This window comes from Aquarana catesbeiana, linkage group LG03, assembly GCF_042186555.1.
Source record: "Aquarana catesbeiana isolate 2022-GZ linkage group LG03, ASM4218655v1, whole genome shotgun sequence".
In the NCBI taxonomy this organism is placed as follows: Eukaryota; Metazoa; Chordata; class Amphibia; order Anura; family Ranidae; genus Aquarana; species Aquarana catesbeiana.
Window position 1 is genome coordinate 377453754 of NC_133326.1, and position 23106 is coordinate 377476859.

The window sequence follows — 23106 nt, forward strand, 5'->3', positions numbered from 1 at the left end:
GCGGGGCCGAGTCTGGCATTCGTGTCTGTGGACTCGGGAGAGTGCTTCTCCCAGGGGGTTATGATGTGGGAAGGAGCCACAAGAGCCACCGGGGGACCCCAGAAGAGGATGTCCACTTTAAGTTGGACTTTAATGCTTGAAGCCGAACTAATCGCAACATTTTTCACTCTGAATTATATAAGGACGGGCTATAACCCTTGTCAGGTTGAGTCTACTATAGCAGTGGTTCTCAACTCTGTCCTCAAGTTCCCAACAAGCCATGTTTTGCGAATTTCTCTTTGATAAAATAGCTGTCCAAAATAACAAGCCATTGACTCCGATTTAAAGCACCCGTGCAATATAAATGAAACCTGCAAACATGGCCTGTTGGGGTACTTGGGGACAGGGCTGAGAACCACTGTACTACAGCACATAAGAGTTCTAGCTGTCTTGGATCAGAACAGTCACAGCCTTGTGTCTGGGTTTTGCTAGATGTCTGCAACCTGGCTGACTACACAGGTGTGCAGAGTCATTATATACCCAGGTCTGAAGATAGTTTAGAGCTCCCATTTGGAGACCGCTTCCAGTTTGAAGACTCCTCCCAGTGTGGGAGACAGAAGGTCTCATCAAGAGGTCAGAGGGCCAAGCCAAAAGCCACAGGTCTCAGATCCAGGTTGGCTCCTATCGGGGTGTCAGGAGAACCCCAATCCATAGGCCAGAGGTGGGTCATGCAACAAGGCGCTGTGACTAAAGGCTAGAGAGCCAGGTGTTGCAGGAGAGCTGGACAACAGTCAGACTGGTAAGAGCAGCAGTGTTGCCAACAAGTGAGCCGAGGCTGAACGTTATGTTTTTGCAGTGATGGTGAGAAGCCCTACATGGGAACAAAACCCTGCATGGACAACGGATGTACATGTGAACTTTCTGTTTATTGAACAAAAGTGGGCTGCCATGCCCTAAAATACAGTTTTGGATTGGTGCAACTCATTGCAAATGCAATTACTGCTTGAGTTTAATCACCCCAATTATATATATTTTACACACACACACATAAAAGTGAGTACACCCCTCACATTTTTGTGAATATATTATATCTTTTCATGTGACAACACTGAAGAAATTACACTTTGCTACAATGTAAAGTAGTGAGTGTACAGCTTGTATAAGTGTAAATTTGCTGTGCCTGCAGCTCAGTCTCCAAAGGGAGGGGATCATGCTCTGCTTCAGTATGTCACAGCACATGGTGCCGGCAGCACTCATGCAGCCTCAGACCATGACACTCCCACCACCGTGCTTGACTGTAGGCAAGACACACTTGTTTTTGTACTCCTCACTTAGTTGCCGCCACACACGCTTGACACCATCTGAACCAAATAAGTTTATCTTGGTCTCATCAGACCACAGAACATGGTTCCAGTAATCCATGTCCTTACTCTGCAGCAAACGGTTTGCAGTTCTTGTGCATCATTTTTAGAAGAGGATTCTTTCTGGGATGACAGCCATGCAGACCAATTTGATGCAGTCTGCGGCTTATGATCTGAGCACTAACAAGCTGACCCCCCACCCCTTTCCCAAAGGCAACCTCTGGATATGATGCTGAGCATGTGTACTCAACTTCTTTGGTCGACCATGGAGAGGCCTGTTCTGAGTGGAACCTGTCCTGTTAAACCGCTCTGTGGTCCTGGCCACCATGTTGCAGCTCAGTTTCAGGGTCTTGGCAATCTTCTTATAGCCTAGGCAGGGCCGGTGCTACCACTAGGGCGCTCAGCCTAGGGTGCAGTGGTACCTAGGGTGCTCTGATGCCTAGGGCGCTCAGCCTGGTGTTCCTACTCTCTGCAGCAAGCAACTAAGTCTCAGCATTAGCAGGCAGCCGCCTCTCCGTTCGCACATAGGGGGTTATTTACGAAAGGCAAATCCACTTTGCACTGCAAGTGCACTTGAAAGTGCAATCGCCATAGATCTGATGGGGACGTGCAAGGAAGATTAAAAAAACAAAAAACAAACATAATTTTAGCTTGCACATGACTGGATGATAAAATCAGCAGAGCTTCCCCTCATTTCAGATCTTCCCCTTAGAATCCCCATAGTGTCAGAGGCACAGCGGCGGCAGAGGACTGGGTCTGTGTCCCAACTCCCGAATGAATGGAAGCAAGCAAACATTCATTGATGGGCAATGGTGAGGCTGCATTTCTGCATTTGATGGGCGCTTCATTAAAAAGGTGGGGTATACATAGGCAGGGCAAAGGGGGTAGAGCCAGGGGTGGAGCGTGGCAAAGTTAGATTTCGTCTAGGGTGTCAAAAATCCTTGCACCAGCCCTAAGCCTAGGACATCTTTATGTAGAGCAACAATTCTTTTTTTTTCAGATCCTCAGAGAGGATCTTTGCCATGAGGTGCCATGTTGAACTTCCAGTAACCAGTATGAGAGAGTGAGAGCGATAACACCAAATTTAACACACCTGCCCCCCCATTCACACCTGAGACCTTGTAGCACTAACGAGTCACATGACACCGGGGAGGAAAAATGGCTAATCAGGCCCAATTTGGACATTTTCACTTAGGGGTGTACTCACTTTTGTTGTTGTGCGTTGAGTTATTTTGAGGGGACAGCAAATTTACCCTGTTATACAAGCTGTACACTCACTACTTTACTACTGTAGCAAAATGTAATTTCTTCTGAAAAAAAAAAAAGGTATAATAAAATATTTACAAAAATGTGAGGGGTGTAACTCACTTTTGTGAGATACTGCGCGTGTTTGTGATCTATCTATACACACATAATTTTTTTTTGTCTATAGATAGATCACAAACGCACACAGTATCTCACAAAAGTGAGTTACACCCCTCACATTTTTGTAAATATTTTATTATATATTATATATATATATATATATATATATATATATATATATATATATACACACACACACACATACACACATACACACATATACTTTGTGCAGTTTCAAGTGAGTCTTCAAGCCAAAAAATAAATTTTAACGTGCACAAAATTGGCCCATCATTGAAAAGTATAATGATCGATTTGTTTTTCAAAACTGCATACTAATAATCTTCACCTTGAAAAAAAACGCAGCAGTATACTATTCTTCCTGCTGCAGCATTCTCCATAAATATGGCTGATAAACCTGGGAGGGCAAAATACCAGACAGACTGCTATAGGCATGCCTTCCAGGATCACAGACCTCACTGCAGATGGCACCAATACAATGTTCTATTAAAAGCGACTGGCATTAAAAGGACTACTCACCCACATATTCATCCATGTTAAACGTTTTCACATATTTAAAAGAAAGATCTCCATTTTTATGATATTCTATGAGCTTTTTGTAGCATCCCAGAGGTGTACTTCCTGTAAAAAATAAATATAAAAAAAAGACAATTTATATTAAATTTACACACTAGCACAGGGGTAGGCAACCCCCGGCACTGGTGCCGCAAGCGCCATGCCAAGCCTCATTTGCCGGCACTCAACTCCCTCCCCATCAGCAGAGCAGCACAGATAAGTGTCAGTGAGACATTAATGCATTCCAATCTCACAATTCCCCACCTGCACTGAGGGGGAGGCACTGTGCCCCCACACATTCTAAAAGATGGGAAACATTGATTGGTTCTCTAACTTTGTTGTAGCTGCAATCGTCAGCTTTTGTGATGGGGAAGAGATTGGGTGCAGTCCCTGTTTCCAGGAGGAGGAGGAGGACTGTCATTGGCCACTGCTAAAGCCAATCACAGTCCTGCTAGCCCCACCCACCATCTGGAGGAAGATGTCTCGCTTGGTTGCCACTACCAATCTCAGAAAGAAGGGATTTCACTGTGATTGAGAAAAACACAATCAGGTGACAGTTTGTGGAATTACTATTGAGCTTCTGGGAACTTTGTTGAAATTATTCCTGAACCTTTGCGTCACTTACTACTGAACCCCTCTGCACTCTGTGTTCCTTTAAGACACAGCCAGTATTCAGAGCAATGAAAATCACACCCAACCACTTTTTCTCAGCTGTGGGGGCCCAACATATGATCTTGCACATAGGCCCACTGCTTTCAGAAAACGCCCCTGACCTGAGCTCATCATTGCACCTCCATTCCATATGCTTGTATGTGACATCACATACAAGTACATGGGCTGGATGTGAGAGGTGGTTCAGTGTGCCAAGAAAGGTAGATGAGTTTCAGCTCTGCCTTTCACCACTCTGCATATCACACATATCATAGATGAGCGGGGGGGGGGGGCAGTGTTGGGCCAGATGTGAAAGGAGGTGTAGTGGTGGGGCAGAAGAGCAAGGGGAACAGTGGTGAGACAGATGTGCAGAAGGTACATTGGTGGGGCAGATGAGAAAGCGGGTTATGGTGGTGCGGCAGATGAGCAGATGGGTTCAATGTTAGGACAGATGAGAAGGTGATTCAGTAGTGAGACAGAAGAGCATGGGAATACGGTGGTGGAGCAGATGTGCAGGGAGGTACAGTGGTGGGAGGGATGAGAAGGGAGTTCAGTGGTGGGACAGAAAAGCAGGAGGGGTTACAGTGGTGGGCAAGATGAGAAAAGGGGGTTACAGTGGTGGGCAAGATGAGAAAAGGGGGTTACAGTGGTGGGACAGATGTGCAGGGGGGTACAGTGGTAGGACAGATGAGGAGGGGGGGTACAGTGGTGAAACAGATTTGAGGGGGGGGGGGGGGGGGTGGGGGGGGGGGGGGGGGAGTGATCTGAGGTGTGAAGGTGCAGGAATTGGGGCTGATCTGAGGCGTGAGAGTGCGGGATATTAATTTCTCACTACTAAAAGTAGTTTACAAGCCCTTTACTTTATAAAAAAATCCTTTTCGTGATTGAGAGTGTGAAGTTGACATTTTTTTGTTATAAAATCATCACTTTCAATTTCTTTGAAAATATTTTTCGGCACACAGTGCTCAAAAGGTTGCCTACACCTGCACTAGCACAAAGAAATATGTATGTCGCTTGGCTCATCTGCAATTTCCACATCTTTCTGTTGTGGTGTGGACAGTGAAATGGAAAAAACTGTTTAACTGTTTTCACCAGAAAAAGACATTTTCCTGGAAATGTGTTTCAAGACTGGACTTATTTCTATTGCATTGAATACTTAGAACACATAGAGCTGAAAAAAAAAAAAAAAAAAGACTCCTAGATAAAGACTGTCTAGTAACACCAGCTGGAGTCTGCTACCTCTGTTTATTTACATAGGCTGCTTTCACATGTGCGGTGCAGGCACCACCCAGACTGGCAAGCCACTCAATGGCGGGGCGCAGTGGGCAGGAGCTGGCAGCAGCCTCAGCACCAGGCTTGGAGCATTTGAGGTAACAGTTCCAGGATGCCATTTCTAGTCACCATGGAGACCTGGAGCCTGAAATTTGTCGAGCCCCGTGTTAGAGCACATATATTACAGCACACTAAGTTGACAAGTGGCAGCACCTGTCCAACTCAGTGTTTCAAGTCAATTCTGGCATAAAAAAAAAAAAAAAAAAACTCTGCAAACTATGCAACCAAATCCATCCATCTAAAAACATGTCACACACACACACACAATCGCCTCCTTAGCTGCACTGAAAACCCAGCCTTAAGCAAGCTATAGATGTAACTTTCTTTCCTTAAAACAGGGGTTGCAGGATAGGAAAATCGCTCGATTTTCCCATCAACACAGTCAGGGTTGACAGAGGAACCTCTTCTGCAGCGCTATTCTATTTTGTCAGCAGGGAGCCTTTCCTGCTGACAAAACCCAAGGATTACTGCTGACGGCTATGGCCGCTAGCAGTGATCGCATGCCGAAAACCCAAACGGGCTGTCTGTACTGAAGTCAATGGATGGAACGACTCTTCAGTACAACCAGCCTGCCCATAAATGGTTTGAACCTCTGGCAGTCCCTGCTGAAATCGGCCGAGATTTGATCCATCGATGGCTGACTTTAGGCTGCCATATAAAATGAAAGAACCAACATGATCTCAGACTTGTGAACAAGATTTTAGAACGCTACACATGTGAAAGGAGGATGAGCTTCCTTGTTTGATACAAGTCTGTACTCAAAGAATACAGATAACTCTGCACATCGGAAATACAGGGAGATGGAAACAGGAAATCTGAACCAGTAGGGGCTATGAGGGCAGCTGTCAAAGCACAGGAAAAGAAAGGAAAAATGGGGAGAATGTCAAAGGCCATATCCACAGAAAAGCTGCATATGCTTGAATAAGTTAAAGAATCCAGTGTATTCTAAACTTAATTTAACTGACAGACAATTGCACCGTCGTGCGGCACTGTACCCAAATAAAACTGATGTCTTTTTTTCCCCCACAAATGGAGCTTTCTGTTGGTGGTATTTGATCACCTCTGTGGTTTTTATTTTTTGCGCTAGAAACAAAGAACGACCAACAATTTTGAAAGAAAACACAAGATTTTTTAAAAAAAATAAGCGTATATTGATTGGTTTGTCCAAAAGTTACAGCATCTACAAACAATGGGATATTTTTATTATTATTTTTTTTTTTTTTTACACGAGTAATGGCGGCGATCAGTGACTTATAGCGGGATTGCGATATTGCTGCAGACAAATTGGACACCTAACTGACATTTTTGACACTGCTTTGGAGACCAGTGACGTTATTATCAGTGCCAAGAAAAAAAAAAGTGCAGTCACTGTTCTAATAACACTGGCAGGGAAGGGGTTAACATCAGGGGCAATCAAAGGGTTAAATGTGTGCCTAGGGAGTGCTTACTAGCTGTGGGGGAGGTGCTTTTACTACTTGAATAGTGGTTAAAGAAGAAGTAAGGGGGGGATAGATGCAGCAAAAGGAGTCACGAGAGTATCAAAGCAATGGCCACGTGTTCTGGAAGATGTAGAAAAGTCTGGATAAACGCGAAGCAACTAGCAGGTGATACTGTGTCCGAGAACATTATCTGCGAGAAGGCAAAGGCCTTGTACGTAAACTGCCAGGTACATTGAAAGAAAATGAAAAAGGCTTCAAGGCAAGCAGGGGGTGGTTTGATAACTTTAAGAGGAGAAATGGTATCCATAGTGTTGTGAGGCACGAAGAGACTGCGAGTTCAGACGCTAAGGCAGCTGAGGTGAGGCGTTCGCTGCCGAGTTCCAAAAGTTCATGGTTTCCGAGCAGGGGGGGCCCGTCCATTAAGGGAGCACGGGCGCCGCCTCCACCCCCTATTCATGCGTCTGGCCTCTTTCATGATGCCGGGCGCATGAATTACAGCAGCGGGGGTTTCGTTTTTTTTTTTTTCGGAAGAACATGATTAGAGCCAGAGGGTCCAATAGGCTTCAAAATAGGCTGGGTGCCAGACACAGAGCATTGCGCTCAGATCCTACCCAGGTGTGTTAAAATAACGAATGAAAAGCACAGGTGTGAGACACGTTCTGATTGGCCAAGGAGGGAGGAGATGGAAACCACATGCCCGCGGATGAGAGCTGGGGAAGCTGCCCATGTTTGAGGTAAGTGCACAGACCGACTGACCCAACCCGGGGGTAGCGGGTGCACCGTTTGCCGCGCCCCCCCCCCCCCCAATAACTATCACTGTTTCCGAGTGTTACCTGCCGCAGCAAGTTTTTAGCTGCAATGAGATGGGGCTTTTTTGGAAAAGATGCCAAAGAGGACCTACATTACAACAGAAGAGAATGCAAAGCCCGGTCACAAGCCCATGAATGACTGTCTCACCCTCTTATTGTGTGCTAATGCAAGCAGGGATTTTAAAATCAAGCCCCTGCTTGTGTATCATTCTGAGAATTCACAAGCCTTCAAAAAAATACAAGGTGCAGAAGAGCCAATTAAAACGTTATGTGGAGATCCAACAGCAAAGCTTGGGTCACGCGTATCTTATTCGATGAGTGAATCAACAAGGTTTTCAGTCCTACAGTGAAGAAATACATTTTAGAAAAGAATCTGCCACTCAAAGTTTTGCTGCTAATGGATAATGCTCCTGCTCATCCTCCAGGCCTTCAGGACGACTTACTGAAGGAATTAGAATTCATTAAGGTCAAGTCCCCCCCCCCCCCCCCCCAACACCACTCCACTACTCCAGCCCAAGGATCAGCAGATCATTTCCAACTTTAAAAATCTTTACACCAAAGCACTATTTCAGCTATGCTTTGAGGTTACCGAAGAAACAAACCTTAGTCTGCAAGCTTTGGAAAACTAATTTCCACATTGTGAAGTGCCTTAAAGTCATCGATAAAGCCTGGGATGGGGTCACCAAGAGAGTCCTCAATTCTGCTTGGAGAAAACTGTGGTCTGATTGTGTTCTTGGACATGACTGAAGGGGTTTGCTCAGAAACAGGAGCAGCCAGTCATCAATGAAATTGTGTCCTTATGGAAGACTATGGGACTGGAGGTGAATGAGGATGATGACATTCAAGAGCTGGTGGAGGAACATGGCCAGGAGCTGACCACCGATGAACTGATGGATTTGCATCGTGAGCAACAGCAAGAGGTTATGGAGGAGATCTTGTCTGAAGAGGGGGATAAAAAGAAAGAGGAATCCCTCACTTCAAAATGAAATTAGGGAGCTGTGTAAAATTTTGTAGAAAAGCACCATCCGAATAAGGCTGTAGCAGTGCGAACGATAAATCTGTTTAATGACCATGCAATGTCCCATTTCCGTCAAATCCTCAAAAGCAAGTGTCATTGGATAGATTGCTTGTTAAAGTCGCACAAAACTTCCTCCTCCTGAGTTTTCATTATTTCTTATGGGGAAATTTGCTTGGATATACAAGTGCTTGGATTACAAGCACGTTTCTGGAGCAAGTTATGCTCGCAATCCAAGTTTTTACTGTATGCAAAAGAACAGAATACTTAATTGTTAAAGTTATAATGTAAGAGTAAATGGTATCTCAGCAGTAATACCAATGATCACAGTATTTCTCTATTACAACGTATGCTTAAAGCGGAGTTCCACTCAAAAGTGGAACTTCCACTTATTTGCTCCCCCCCCCCCCCTTCGTGCCACTTTGGCACCTTTGGGGGACGGGTACCCGTTTGACAAGTCCCTGTCCCTACTTCCAGGAGACGGCGATGCCCCTTGGAAACTCACCCCTCCCCTTTCTCCTTCCTCAGACGCCGGGCAAATTAGAAATCATTGCGCACTTCGCACAAGGCCAGTAGGAAGCAGTCTGAAGCCTAAAGGCTACACTGATGGTTTCCCTTAGTGGAGGTGGTGGCGGCAGCACCCGACAGCCAATCCAAAGATTGGCTGGGGTGCCAACATCGTGAGCTCCCTGGACAGGTAAATGTCCATATATTAAAAAAGTCAGCAACCACAGTATTTGAAGCTGCTGAATTTTTTTTGTAATTCCGTTATTTTCCAGGAAGTTGCAGTTTACAGTCAAATGGAAAACAAAGCATAGTCAAGCCCAGTGGGCTGAAAAAAAAAAAAACAAACAAACCTGACTCCCCCTATCCACACATTCAAGGTGGATGGGTAATCCTCCCTGGTGTGTCACGGTATTCTGACAGCTGGATACTCCCCAATCCCCCCCCCCCCCCAGGCTTGTTGAAAATGTTCCAACAAGCCTGTTCATGAGAAGTCGATTGCTAGATAAAAATCTCAAGAATGGGAACAACCATAGATATATCAAAATTCAGCCGGTCCAAAAGGAGAAGTTAAATTAAAAAAGAAAAAAGTACGTTCATTTTTTTTTTCAGAAAACTGAAGGTGAACACCCCACACCAGTGATGGCAAACCTTGGCACCCCAGATGTTTTGGAACTACATTTCCCATGATGCTCATGCACTCTGCAGAGTAGCTGATAATGGGAACTATAGTTCCAAAACATCTGGGGTGCCAAGGTTCACCATCACTGCCCTACACCCTCCCCACTGCACTTACCTCTCTGTTGATACAGTTCCATGTTAATTCAGCCTCCTGGGGTTTGAAAACTGCATTGTTCTTCCTCTTTTCCTAGGCACGCCGGGACAGATCAGAACAGTTCTGATTGGTCATGACTGATGTGACGGCGCTGACCAATCTGATGCGTCTCAGTGTCCCTAATAAGAGGATAAACAATGTCGTTTTCAATAGGCAGGACGGCTGCACCAGGCTGCGTGAACAGTAAACCTATATCACCCACAGAGATAAGTGCAGTGAGGACTGTGGAGAAGTGGGGAGAGTGTAGGGTATTAGTTCACTTTTTCTTTTTTTTCTGAAAAAGGTGAACTAATCCTTTAATGGGTAAATAAGTATCCTTTCTATATACCTATAGGTAAATACTATTTCTCATGTCATCACATGACCTTTGCCTAAACACCAAGTTATCGACGGTATTGTTTTGACCCCAGGCCTCAACATTATACTAAATCAAGTTAGAACCAATAAATTATGTATTTTTTGCATCCACACAAGAACACACCACTATTGAATTGCAATTTTTGAGGGGGCTAAGATTTGCAGCATGATACAGAGTATTCAGAAAGGGGTCACACTGCATATGTAAAGGCACAATCTGACTGAGAAGCAATCACAGGCTGTATAGAGAAGTTCCCTGCCAATGAGCAAAAAGCAGTACTCAGGACAATGGCACTTCTGCCCACATCAGTGCCCATATGGAATAAGTATTGCCCATATACATCATGAACTTACACTGCTACTACAGTGATTACTCCTAGCTTCCATGTCCTGTGCTGGGCAGCTGCCCTGCTGGTTACTGAACAGTGTGGTCGCTGGTTCAGCATGACGCCATTCAGAGAACACTTTGCATTTTCGCATTCAATGCAGTGTTCTCTGTTTGGACTAGGTGAGGATCATGGCATCACGGTCACTGAGAAAATGCAGTGTTCTCTGAATGGTGCAAGTGCCGAACAAGTGACTGTGTTCACAATACTGCAAGGAAACCACTTGGTAAAGGACACGGAAGCAAGTGGAGATCACCGAAATAGCAATGTCTGCTACAATTTATTTTTAAAATCCACTGGGTTCCCACAAGTATGGCACATACATACTTACATTGGTCCAAGCTGGTCAATGTAGCGATGTAAAAATTGCCATACCTAAACATCAGCTTTAAACAGTTTTTCAGGTTTCTTTTCCATTCCTTGTGCTCTTCTGTTTAACATGAATTTCTACATCTCTGTAAATGAAAAGGAGAGGAAAGCTTATATATGCCAAGTAATAAGCATGTGGTGAGAAAGCATCATACCTGTAGGTAGACCCAGTGTAAAGTATTTCTCAGCATTTGGATTAAAATGAACAATGCGATTTCGAATGTACTTTGCTGCCCACTCACTGGCCTGGTCATAATTATCCAGGATGATCAGTTTCATTTTATCTGCAGAAACATGAAGAACAAAGACTGTGCAAATCAAAGCAATACACTCAGTGTTTCCGAACATGGGTCTAATTTACGTAATGAGAAATGCCCACCTGTAATTTCTCAAAGCCTGTGCTTCCTAAAGAATCCACATTGTAAATGTCATTTTAACCCCCAGTGTGGGTTGAAAATGAAAGATACATTATATTATCAAAAGTATTGGAATGCCTGCCTGTAGACACACATGAACTTTAATGGTGTCTTAGTCCGTAGGGTTCAATACTGAGTTGGCCCACCCTTTGCAGCTATAACAGCTTCAACTCTTCTGGGAAGGATGTTCACAAGGTTTAGGACTGTCTATGGGAATGTTTGACCATTCTTCCAGAAGAGCATTTGTGAGATCAGGCACTGATGTTGGGGAGAAGGCCTGGCTCGCAGTCCTCTCTCTAATTCATCCCAAAGGTGTTCTATCAGGTTGAGGTCAGGACTCTGTGCAGGCCAGTCAAGTCCCTCCACCCCAAATTCACTCATCCATGTCTTTATGGACCTTGCTTTGTGCACTGGTCCAAATCATTTGGTGGAGGGGGGGGGATTATGGTGTGGGGTTGTTTTTCAGGGGTTTGGCTTGGCCTTGGATCCTTAGTTCCAGTGACATTGTCTTGGTATGCTGTTGCCTTAAGAGTTCCCTTAAGGCATCAGCATACCAAGACATTTTGGACAATTTCATACTCCCAACTTAGTGGGAACAGTTTGGGGATGGCCCCTTTCTGTTCCAACATGACCACGCACCAGTTCACAAAGCAAGGTCCATTAAGACATGGATGAGTGAGTTTGGGGTGGAGGAACTTGACTGGCTTGTACAGAGTCCTGACCTCAACCCGATAAAACACCTTTGGAATGAAGTAGAGCGGAGGCAGCAAGCCAGGCCTGCTCATCCAAAATCAGTGCCTGACCTCACAAATGCGCTTCTGGAAGAATGGTTAAACATTTCTATAGACACTCCTATACCTTGTGGACAGCCTTCCCAGAAGAGTTGAAGCTATTATAGCTGCGAAGGGTGGACCAACTCTATATTAAAACCCTACAGGCTAAGACTGGGATGCCATTAAAAGTCATGTCCGTGTAAAGGCAGGTGTTCCAATACTTTTGACAATATAGTGTATATTTCAAAAGGTTTCTGCAGGCAATGCAAGTTTCCTCAGGCACAATAAATGAGCTCCATACATGGGTAACTGCACTGATATGTATACAGTCAAAGGGTTTGACAGCAGTAAAATGTGAAACTAACAGCAGACACCAAAACCTTGACAAAACAAAAAAAATCATATATTTGGGGATCGGAATGGTAGTTGGCTGACAATGGTCAGATTAGAAAAGCATCTTATCTATCAACTGCCACAAACCTAAGTAGACACGCATGATCTGACAGATTTTGAAGATAAAACCTATTGCCCTAGATGGATTTTACAGGATGATCACAGATGCACTGCCATGGTAAGGCCAGCACTGGGGTGTTTACACGGGTCATAAATATGCATGCTTGGCAGGTGAAATAAAGGAAAATTTATTATCAAATACTTACCGTAATTTTCCTTTCCTGATGGACTCCATGGCAGCCTACGTGTGGGTTAACCCCGCCTCCTCTCCAATGCTATAGGACCCCATTCCCATAAATGAGTGCTCACCACTAGCTACTGCGTTCCGTAACTAGCCTACTCGTTGACCAATGGGTGGGAACTCCGTCTGCCATGGAGTCCATCAGGAAAGGAAAATTACGGAAAGTATTTGATAATAAATTTTCCTTTTTCCTGACAGACTCCATGGCAGCCTACGTGTGGGAAATAACTAGCCAACCACACGGGTGGGTATGCATGATCAAAACATAAATTTTAATTTGTCCCATCGGTCGATAGGATTTGTAACCCAAAGTTTACAGAGGATAGAGAGGCAGGCTCTATACAATAATGCAACATGAAAGTATTAATAGAAGCCCATGAAGCTGCCTTGCAGATGGTATCTGGAGCCACATGTCGAGCCGCTGCCCACGAGGCTGCCATTCCTCTGGTGGAATGGGCTGTCACCGCCTTTGGAGGAGCCAAGCCCTTAGCCCTATATGCCTGTTGTATGGTCTGTACGATCCAGGACGCGATAGTCCTGGTTGAGGCTTTCTTCCCTATATTGCTGCCTGAGTGAAGCACGAAGAGATGACTAGAACGTCTAAAGGGAGAAGTAACTTTGAGATATTCTTTAATAGCTTCGCCCACATCTAGAGGGTGATTCTCAGTGGACCCTGGGGTCCTAAATGTAGGTAAAACGATCTCTTGATTGACGTGGAATACTGAAGACACTTTTGGGTTGGAACCCAGCATAGGAATTAGGACTACCCGGTCCGGGAAAAACGTTAGGAAGGGTTCTTCGTGACCAAGTGATGCAATTTCAGAGACCCTTTTGGCTGAGGTAATGGCCACTAAGAAGGCCACCTTTGCTGAAAAGACCTTGATAGGGAGCGGGGAGGGCCCCGAAGTACTGAGTCCAGAGATCGAGTCAAGGACTAATGGAAGGTCCCATTTGGGGAACCTAGGCTTTCTCTGGGGCTTGAGTCTCGATGCGCCTCGGAAAAATTGTCTAACCCGAGGATGAACTGCCCATGAAGTGCCGGAGAAGGCCGAAAGTGCCGAAACTTGGACTCTCAGAGAGCTGACAGATAGATGTAAATCTAGGCCCGTTTGGAGGAAACTGAGAACGTCCTGGACTTCTGGATGTCTAAAAGACCTGCCCTGAGGAGAGCAGAACTCCACGAATTTGGACCAGAGCCTTCCATAGACTTTATTTGTACTGGATCTTCTCGAGCTCATGAGAGTGGATATTACTTCTGAGGCACAACCTAGGGATTCCAGCCTCTCCCTCTCAAGAACCAGACCATCAGTCTCAGCACCGCAGGACAAGGGTGCAGGACTGACCCTTGAGAAAGAAGGTCCGGTCTGAGAGGGAGAGGCACTGGGTCCCGACAGCTGAGCTGGACCAGGAGAGGGAACCAGGGCCTGTTCGGCCAGTAGGGAGCTATTGTCACCACTTCCACTGGCTCCGCTCGGAGCCTCTGCAGGAATCTCAGCATAACTGGCAGTGGCGGAAAGGCGTATGCCCGCTTGAACCTCCACTGATCCGTCAAGGCATCTGTCCCGATGGCTTGACTGCAGAGCCCCCGGGTGTAGAACTTCTTCAGCTTGCGATTGCAGGGGGAAGCAAACAGATCTACTTCGGGATCGGTCTTTAGTGACAAGATCCACCTGAACGTCTCTATGTGGAGAGACCACTCGTTGTTGTCCAACTCGGTCCGTGACAGGAAGTCTGCTTGAGTGTTTTGGACGCCTGGGACAAAGACTGCCGAGATGTTGGCAAGGTATTTCTGCGCCCACGATAGGATGGGCTCGACTTCCCGAAGGAGTGTGGGACTCCGAGTACCCCCTTGCCTCTTCACATATGATACTGCTGTGGTGTTGTCCATTCTCAACAGCACTGACTCCCCCATCAGGAGATGAGAGAAGAACTGTAGGGCACACCAGGCCGCACGAAGTTCCAAGACATTCGACCCTGGGTTGGGGAGACATGTTTCCCACTTGCCTTGGGCCAGGTTCGACCCACAAAGGGCTCCCCAACCGGTACCGCTGGCATCGGTCGTGACCGTCACCCAGGAGATGGGAGCGATGGAGTGGCCAGTCAGGAGGTTCTTGCGCTGAAGCCACCAGAAGAGGCTGTTTCTCATTGTAGATGTTATGCGGATGACCCGATTCTTGTCCCGTGACTTCCATTGCCGTAGGAGGCCTGACTGGAAGGGACACAATCTCCATAAGGCCCATTTGACCATGGGAGTCGTAGAAACCATCGTGCCAACGACTTTCAGGCACTGAGAGGCTTTCATTTGCCGTGCATGTAGAGCCCGGGAGACTCTGTCTCGAACTGTAGGAATTTTCTGTAGTGGAAGGGAGATAGTGTTTGCCACTGTATCGAACTGGGCTCCCAGATATATTAGACGCTGAGTTGGGCTCAGTTGACTCTTTTCTATGTTTAGGAGCCACCCGAAGTTGGACAGAGTGGAGATTACTTGATCCCGGTGGACCAGCAACTGCTCCCTGCTCTGGGACAGCACCAGTAGGTCGTCCAGGTAGTGGTAAAAACGTACCCCTTTGGATCTTATTAGTGCCACCGTAGCTAGGAGGACCTTTGAAAAGACCCGGGGGGACGTTGTCAGCCCGAAGGGGAGGCAAATAAATTGAAGATGATCTGACCCAATGTGAAAGCGGAGGTATTTGTGAAATTCTTTTTCCACTGGAACGTGGAAATAAGCGTCCTTCAGGTCGATTGATATCATCCAGTCGCCTGGTTGTATGGCTCTCTGAATGGTCACCAAGGTTTCCATCTTGAACCTTCCATTCTCTATGAATCCGTTGAGATATGTGAGGTCTATGACTGGGCGCCAAGAGCCCCCCTTTTTTTGAACTAGGAAGAGAGGGGAGTATATCCCCTGAAACCATTCGTCCTGTGGTACATGTACTACTGCTCCTTGAATTTTCAGGAGGTCCACATAGGACAGCAAAATTTGTTTCCGATCCTCTGCCCGAGGGAGAAGAGTGGAGACGAACCTTGGGTGCGGAGTCCTGGAAAAGGCCCACCTGTGGCCTGACGAGACCGTCCTTATGACCCAGAAGTCTGAGATCGAGGCCACCCAGACGTGCCGGAAGAGGAGCAGACGAGCCCCCACCCGGCCCGCCTGGGCGGGCGTAACCTCAAAAAGATTTAGCCTGATCACGAGCACTGGACGTTTGATTTTTAACGGGTTTGCGGAAGGATGACTGCCCTCTGCTCCAATTCTTCCTAAAGTCCCGGCCAGGCTTGTAGGAGCGTGCTTCCCTGGAGCGCTCCGGACTTCGTCTTCTGAACTGGGGCTTCTTTCGACCCAGCATGCGCCTGTCCTGGGGAAGAAAACCCGATTTGCCACCTGTGGCTCGCGTAATGGCATCGTCAAGCTTATTGCCAAACAGTGAGGACCCCTCAAACGGGATTTTACACCACGCTTGCTTAGAACCAGGGTCCGCAAGCCAGGGACGCAACCAGAGGGCTCTCTTGGCCGTAACTGAGGACAGCATAATACGAGCCAGAAGGCGGATCAGGTCAATGGACGCCTCCCCCAGGAAAACCGCTGCAAGCTTCAGCTCTGCGGCTGCTGAACTTCCAGCCAGTTCTTCTGACACGCCTTTAAGGAAGGCTTCCACGTTCTCCGTCCAGGCCTCCATGGCCTTAGACATGGCCGCTAATGCCAGGGCTGGTTTACAGGCCATACCCGCGAGCCCATAGATTCTTTTTAGATCTAGGTCTATCTTCCTCTCGAGCCCATCTTTAAAAGATACTGCGTCTTCTAGAGGAAGAGTCACATGTTTGGCCAGACGCATAAGAGCTGCGTCCACAAAGGGAGTATTCTCCAAATTCTTTACTTCTTCTGACTTGAAGGGGTACAATCTGGAGGTTTTATTAGACATGGAGGATTTTTTCTCTGTTTTACTCCATTCTTCCTCAATGATTTCCTTTAGCTCTGGAAGGAGCGGAAAGTTTGCGCGTTCTCTCCCCAGGTGCTTGAAGAATTTTTTCTGCTTGGCTGGGGGAGTGGAAGGGTCTTCCCACTTCAAGGCTTCCTTGATTGCTTTGATTAAAGGGGAAACCATCGCGAAGTCGAACCCTCCAATGACCTCCTCATTAATAGACTCATCCTCTGAGGAGTCAGGAGAGGTAATATAGGGCTGCGAAGTACCCGGATCATCGCGGGCCTCTTCCGCCGGCGGGCCAGACGCGGTGGTAGACTGGCTCAATGTGCGAGGTGCTTCCCTCTCCATTAGGGATTGCTGTACCACTCGTTTCACAAGAGACTCTAAACGCTGGTTTTCCGTCTCTTTTTCCCCAACCGCACGGGCAAAACAACGGTCACATAAGGACTTGCCCTCCGGAACTCGTGTCCTACATCCCCAGCAGGCTCTGTGGTCTGAGCGGCTGTCATGGCGGTGGGAGCGGTGTCTTGAGGAGGAACGAGAGCGTCTCCTCTGGTGGGATCCGGACTGTGAGTCTCGTCTGGATGAAGATGAATTGTATTGTGGCTTGGCAAGGTCATTGGCATTCTGGACCGCATTTAGCGGGTCTGACCTAGAAGGGCTGGGAAGAGAAAAAATAGGGGAAGGGGAGAGAAGAAAGGCAGAACATGGTATCAGCACGACAATAATGTGCATAAATCTCATCCCCTCCCCTCACGAGCACATACCTTGTGCGTGAGGGCTGGCCACTTAAAGGCGGTGAATTGTCCATAACCAGGGACACGAAATGTCACTTTAATAGTCTGCAGGGATAATGGTCTAAGAAAACCTAGGCGTCAAATATGAAAAGGTTTTAGAGAAAAGAAAAAACTCTGCTTGCCTCATTTTTTTTTTTTTTTTTAATATGCACAAAGCATGTACCAATGTATATTCAAGGCAAAGGAAAAACAACTTCCAGCCGCATAAGTATATATATTTAGATAAACATATATAATGATAAAAGAACATTTTCCATTATTTTGCTCTCTTTTTTTTTTTTGCAGAGGTTTCCACCACTCACCTGGAGACCAGCAGGGATCCGCTCCTCCTTTCCCTACCAAGGGAGATCCCAACTCAACAGGACAGGAGGGCGGAATTTAAATTCCCCGCCCGTGACATCATTATCCCCTACTGCGCACGCGCAAAGGGGAACCGCCGTACGGCGCCTGCGCGGACGACGAACGAGCCGCCGTACTGCGCATGCGCGAGCCAAACCTCGCTCTCAGGGTGGCTACAGCGCAGGTGCCAGCGGCGGAGACTGCCGCAACCCGGAAGTGCCGTGGCGGGCTGGAACGCACGCGAACCAGCCGCCATGAGGGGGATAGGACACACTGGACCACCAGGGAAAATACAGACAACACATAGAAATACTGCCATGGAGTATGAGAAAAACAGCCACAGACCTTGCCAGCCGTTGATGAGAACTGTCCGCCGGGCATACAGAGGCGACCACCCATCCACCAAGGGGGAACATTCAAGCCTCTTTAAGCTACTCGCCCGCTCATAGCTGGGCTTTTTGAGCTGCACCGCACAGGTATGCCAATCTTGGATTCAATCAATCTTGATGCGAACAGCATGTGTAGGTCCATAGAGGAGGACAAAAAAGGAACGCAGTAGCTAGTGGTGAGCACTCATTTATGGGAATGGGGTCCTATAGCATTGGAGAGGAGGCGGGGTTAACCCACACGTAGGCTGCCATGGAGTCTGTCAGGAAAGTGCATTTTAAGACCACATCGGTCATACGATCCAACCAATGTACTAAGCCTGTGGTTATCTTTGGGGTATATGCATAGAAATATTTTCATTCTGTCATAAAAAGACTAAAGCTGGCCATAAATGTATAGATTTCTATTATTCAGCTCGCAGACTGAACAGAAGAAATCTAACAACTTCCCCATCCTATGACCCAATGTGGCTATTGTATTCTAAAAGCCAGCCCCATCGGCTGTCCACGTACAATTTTCCAACCAGCTCTTTTCACAAAGGGCGATAGAAAAATCCCCAAATCAGCTCGGATAAAGACACCACAGGATTCGTGGACAGGTGTGTGTCTTAATATTAAAAGTCAGCAGCTACAGTATTTGTAGCTGCTGACTTATTTTTTTCTGAAAGCACCTGGAGCTCCGCTTTAAGAGGCATCCCAACGATTCACAGCATCCAATAATATTCTGCCACTTATTTTCCAGCAATAGTAAAATGTTATCAAGGTCATTTAACTAAGATGCATATGTTTTTTTCTTTTTTAATTAGTAACAGTTTTTATTGAGTTGAAACAAATATAAATAACAAATACAACCAGAAAAATGAATATTACCATCACTAGGATTCCAGGCCAAGCAAAAACAGTACACACTACATTATAACAAATGCCTTCAGAGAGCAATCCTGTACAGTAAGTGGATCTATAAACTGAGCATAGAAAATACAGAGGGCCTCATGGAAAAGGGTATAGACTACTTATACAATACACTCAAAGGCAAATTAGCCCAAGATCCTGTTCAGTACCAATTCAGTTAGAGCTAGGCCCCGGACTGCCAACCAATCACCCCATATCCGATCAAACTTGCTGGGGCTCCCTCACTGCTGGAAATTTTTTTTTTTCCAGTTTGAGGGTATAACCTATATTGCTCACGCACTCCTTGTGGGTATGGGCTCTGTCCAATTTCCACAGTTGCAGAATGAGTCTACGGGCCTGGAATAGGGCTCTGTTGACTGCTATCAGCTGGAATTCCGTTAACTGGAGGTCATCCAGGATGCCCAAAATACACCTGGAGGGTTCAAGGGGGTACTATAATATGGAATGCAGAGTTTATTGTATTAGCCACTGCCACCCAATACCGATGTAACTTGGGACATCTCCTCAGTAGATGCATAAGGTCCCCAGACGCAGAGGCACACCTAGCACAAAGAGAGGTCTGTAGGATAACCATGCTGTGCAGTTTCAAAGGGGTGTAGCACAATAAAAAGTAGGTAAAGCCTCTGGGCAGTGTTGAGGGAGCCGTGTAGGACAGAGTCAAGGACATTATGCCAAAGCTCCTCATCCAACGGGCCCACATTACAATCCCACTTCTCTTTAGCATTGCATGGGTAGCCTTCAAGGTAGGAAGGTAATAGCATTCCGTAGCATCTGGAAAGCATATGTTATTTTTGACACATGAAATGGATATTTAAAGTGTATCTAGTCCAAAACATTTCAATCAAATAAGTTGTATATATTCTAGGGTTGTCTCGATACCGATACTAGTATCGGTATCGGCACCGATACCGAGCATTTGCCGAATACTCGGGCAAATGCTCCCGATACCTGGACAGTCAGCAATGATCGGCGAGTGGGGGAGTTACAAGCTTCTCCCCCCCCCCCCTTCAGCTGCTTTAGTGAAATCTATACAGCAGTGATCTGTGCTTGTAACTCCCCCACACACAATCACCGCATCCTCCTCCAGTCCCCTTCCATGCCCCCTCCGTTCTGCTGTCCCCCTCCTTTCTTCCTCCGTGTCCCCCTCCGTTCTGCTGTCCCCCTCCTTTCTTCCTCCATGTCCCCCTCCATTCTGCTGTCCCCCTCTGTTCTGCTGCCCTCCTCCTTTCTTCCTCCATCTCCCCCTCCGTTCTGCTGTCCCCCTCCTTTCTTCCTCCGTGTCCCCCCTCCGTTCTGCTGTCCCCCTCCATGTCCCCCTCCGTTCTGCTGTCCCCCTCCTTTCTTCCTCCGTGTCCCCCTCTGTTCTGCTGCCCTCCTCCTTTCTTCCTCCATCTCCCCCTCCGTTCTGCTGTCCCCCTCCTTTCTTCCTCCGTGTCCCCCCTCCGTTCTGCTGTCCCCCTCCATGTCCCCCTCCGTTCTGCTGTCCCCCTCCTTTCTTCCTCCATGTCCCCCTCCGTTCTGCTGTCCCCCTCCTTTCTTCCTCCATCTCCCCCTCCGTTCTGCTGTCCCCCTCCTTTCTTCCTCCGTGTCCCCCTCCGTTCTGCTGTCCCCCTCCTTTCTTCCTCCATGTCCCCCTCCATTCTGCTGTCCCCCACCTTTCTTCCTCCGTGTCCCCCGCCGTTCTGCTGCTGTCCCTCTCCATGTCATCCTCCTTCCTTTGATGTAGGAACAAAGTCAGTAATCACTGACTCTGTCCATTCACATAACTGAAACATTGTAACCTCCTGTGGATTATAATGTCTCAGTTTATGAATGGAGAGGAGCCGCGGTCTTCTCTCCATTTATTTTCAGTGCAGCTGAGGCTACAGAGAAAGGGACTGGGGAATCTCTAGCCTCGGTCTCAAGGGGAAGATTTCAGGTGTCTATTAAGACCCCTGATATCTCACAAAGCCCCCCAACAGGGCTGATTAAAAAAAAAAAAAAAAAAGTATTGCAATAAATAATAATAATAAAAAAAAAAATATTGTAAAAAATAATAAAAATTTAAATAAAAAAAAAAAAAAAAAAAAAAAAAAACACACAGACACCATCCACCCCCTCCCCCCCTAAAAAAAAAAAAAAAAAATATGTCGCGTGACATTAAAAAAAAAGTATCGGTTATCGGTGAGTACGTGAAAAAAAGTATCGGTACTTGTTCTCGGTCTTAAAAAAGTGGTATCGGGACAATCCTAATATATTCCTGTAATGTCTAAAATGTATAATCCGTAGGTACATCTTGCTTTCAATTAAAGTGTTTGTAAATGCTTACATATACCCAGTGAAGTGACTGGCCTCAGGTGATACAGAGATGAAACCGATCCTCCTACATAAGTTGTATCTGTCTATCTGCAGTCTTCTTTTTTCTACATCCAAAGTGCTGAATTTATAAAGCCGAGTTAAAGCGGAGTTCTGCTAAAAAAAAAAAAAAAAAAAAAAAAAAAAATCAGCAGCTACAAATACTGCAGCTGCTGACTTTTAATAATCGGACACTTACCTGTCCCATGGTCTAGCGATGCGGGGAAACGAAGCTCTGTTCATCTCCCCCTCCTCTCTGTGGCGCCGGCATTGTAACTGTGGGCGCACAGCTGTGGCTTCGCAGTCGGGCACCCACTGCGCATGCGTGCGGCACGACTGGCCAGGCAATTGCCAAGAGGGAGGGGGGAGAGGTGATCTCCCTTCCGGTGCCACAGTGCGCCGGGAGGAAGTGGGAGCTGGGACCCTCTAAAAAGAGTGTCCCTGTCCCCCCCCCCCCCCCCCAAAAAAATGACATGCCAAATGTGGCATGTCAAGGGGTCACCTCCCTTAAAGCGGAAGTTCCATTTTTGGGTGGAACTCCGCTTTAAGAAAAAAAAAAAAAAAAAAAAAAAAAAAGTGGGTGGATAGCTGAAGTCACACTCTACAGAGGTCAGTGAGGAGAACTCTGCGAGACGATTGGAGGAAAGGCACACACCCCCCTTCACACAGCACACAGGAACAGAGCTGAGGATGCCAATCAGCTGGAGATCCCATCCCCCCCCCCCCCCTTCTGAACTGCATGCTTAGTACTCGGGGTGCACGCTCCCCTACCCAGAAGTTTGGATAAGCGGTGCTTTGTGACATGGAAACAGTCAGTGGCTGTATTTTTGTTGAAGTTTTTAATCAAATATCCAGCCAATTGTGTAGTGGGAATGGTTAATACTTTTTAAGCAACATAGGTATGTACAAAAAAAAAAAAAAAAAAAAAATGTAGCATTGAATACAACTTTGCCTACCAAAAGCCTGTTTTTAACGAATCAAGAAATTGCTTCCACCTAAAATAGCACTTTGTTCATTTTGGATGGAATAAGCGAGGGTTGTAAGGCCTGTCAGTTTTGGGTTTTTTTGCCCATTTGTAAGGTTTCACTTGTTCCATGGCCAAAACAGAAAATCACTGTGTAGCACTAAGGCTCGATTCACACCTATGCATGTTGCTTTTGAGCGTTTTTGGAGGTTTTTTTTTCATGCTTGCCACGTTTTTGAGCAGCGTTTTTGCGGCGTTTTTGCGTTTTGCGTTTTTTTTTTACAGTTTTTTTTTACAGTCTTAAAAAAAAAAAAAAAAAAAAAAACGGCAAAAACGCTGCAAAAACGCTGCAAAAACGCTGCACTTGCGTTTTTGATGCTTGTCCATTGAATTCTATTACATGCAAAACGCTGCATTTTGCATGAAAAAAAGTCCCTGACCCTTTCCAAAAATGCAGAGAAACAAAAACGCATTGATGTGAACATGTTCCATAGGAACCCATGTTAAAAAATTCCCGTGCATTTCTGCAAAATGCAAAATGCATCAAAAAACGCGCTAGTGTGAATGGAGCCTAACTCTCGGTGGAGCTGCTGGTT

General features: G+C 46.4%; 1 protein-coding gene across 3 annotated transcripts in view; it reads right to left on the bottom strand.

The window, feature by feature from the left end:
* Nucleotides 1-23106, bottom strand: part of GNPDA1 (glucosamine-6-phosphate deaminase 1) — a 42228-nt gene that overhangs the window by 14195 nt on the left and 4927 nt on the right. Inside the window, exons 2-3 of one of the 3 annotated variants that reach the window (XM_073620650.1) lie at nucleotides 11131-11259; nucleotides 3243-3344 (exon numbers count right to left, since the gene is read on the bottom strand). In XM_073620650.1, coding sequence (XP_073476751.1) covers nucleotides 3243-3344; nucleotides 11131-11254 — 226 coding nt within the window. In that variant the 5' untranslated portion in view covers nucleotides 11255-11259. Of the gene's footprint in view, nucleotides 1-3242; nucleotides 3345-9824; nucleotides 9862-11130; nucleotides 11260-23106 lie in introns of those variants that run through there. The other 2 variants (XM_073620651.1, XM_073620652.1) reach the window with 2 other exon arrangements.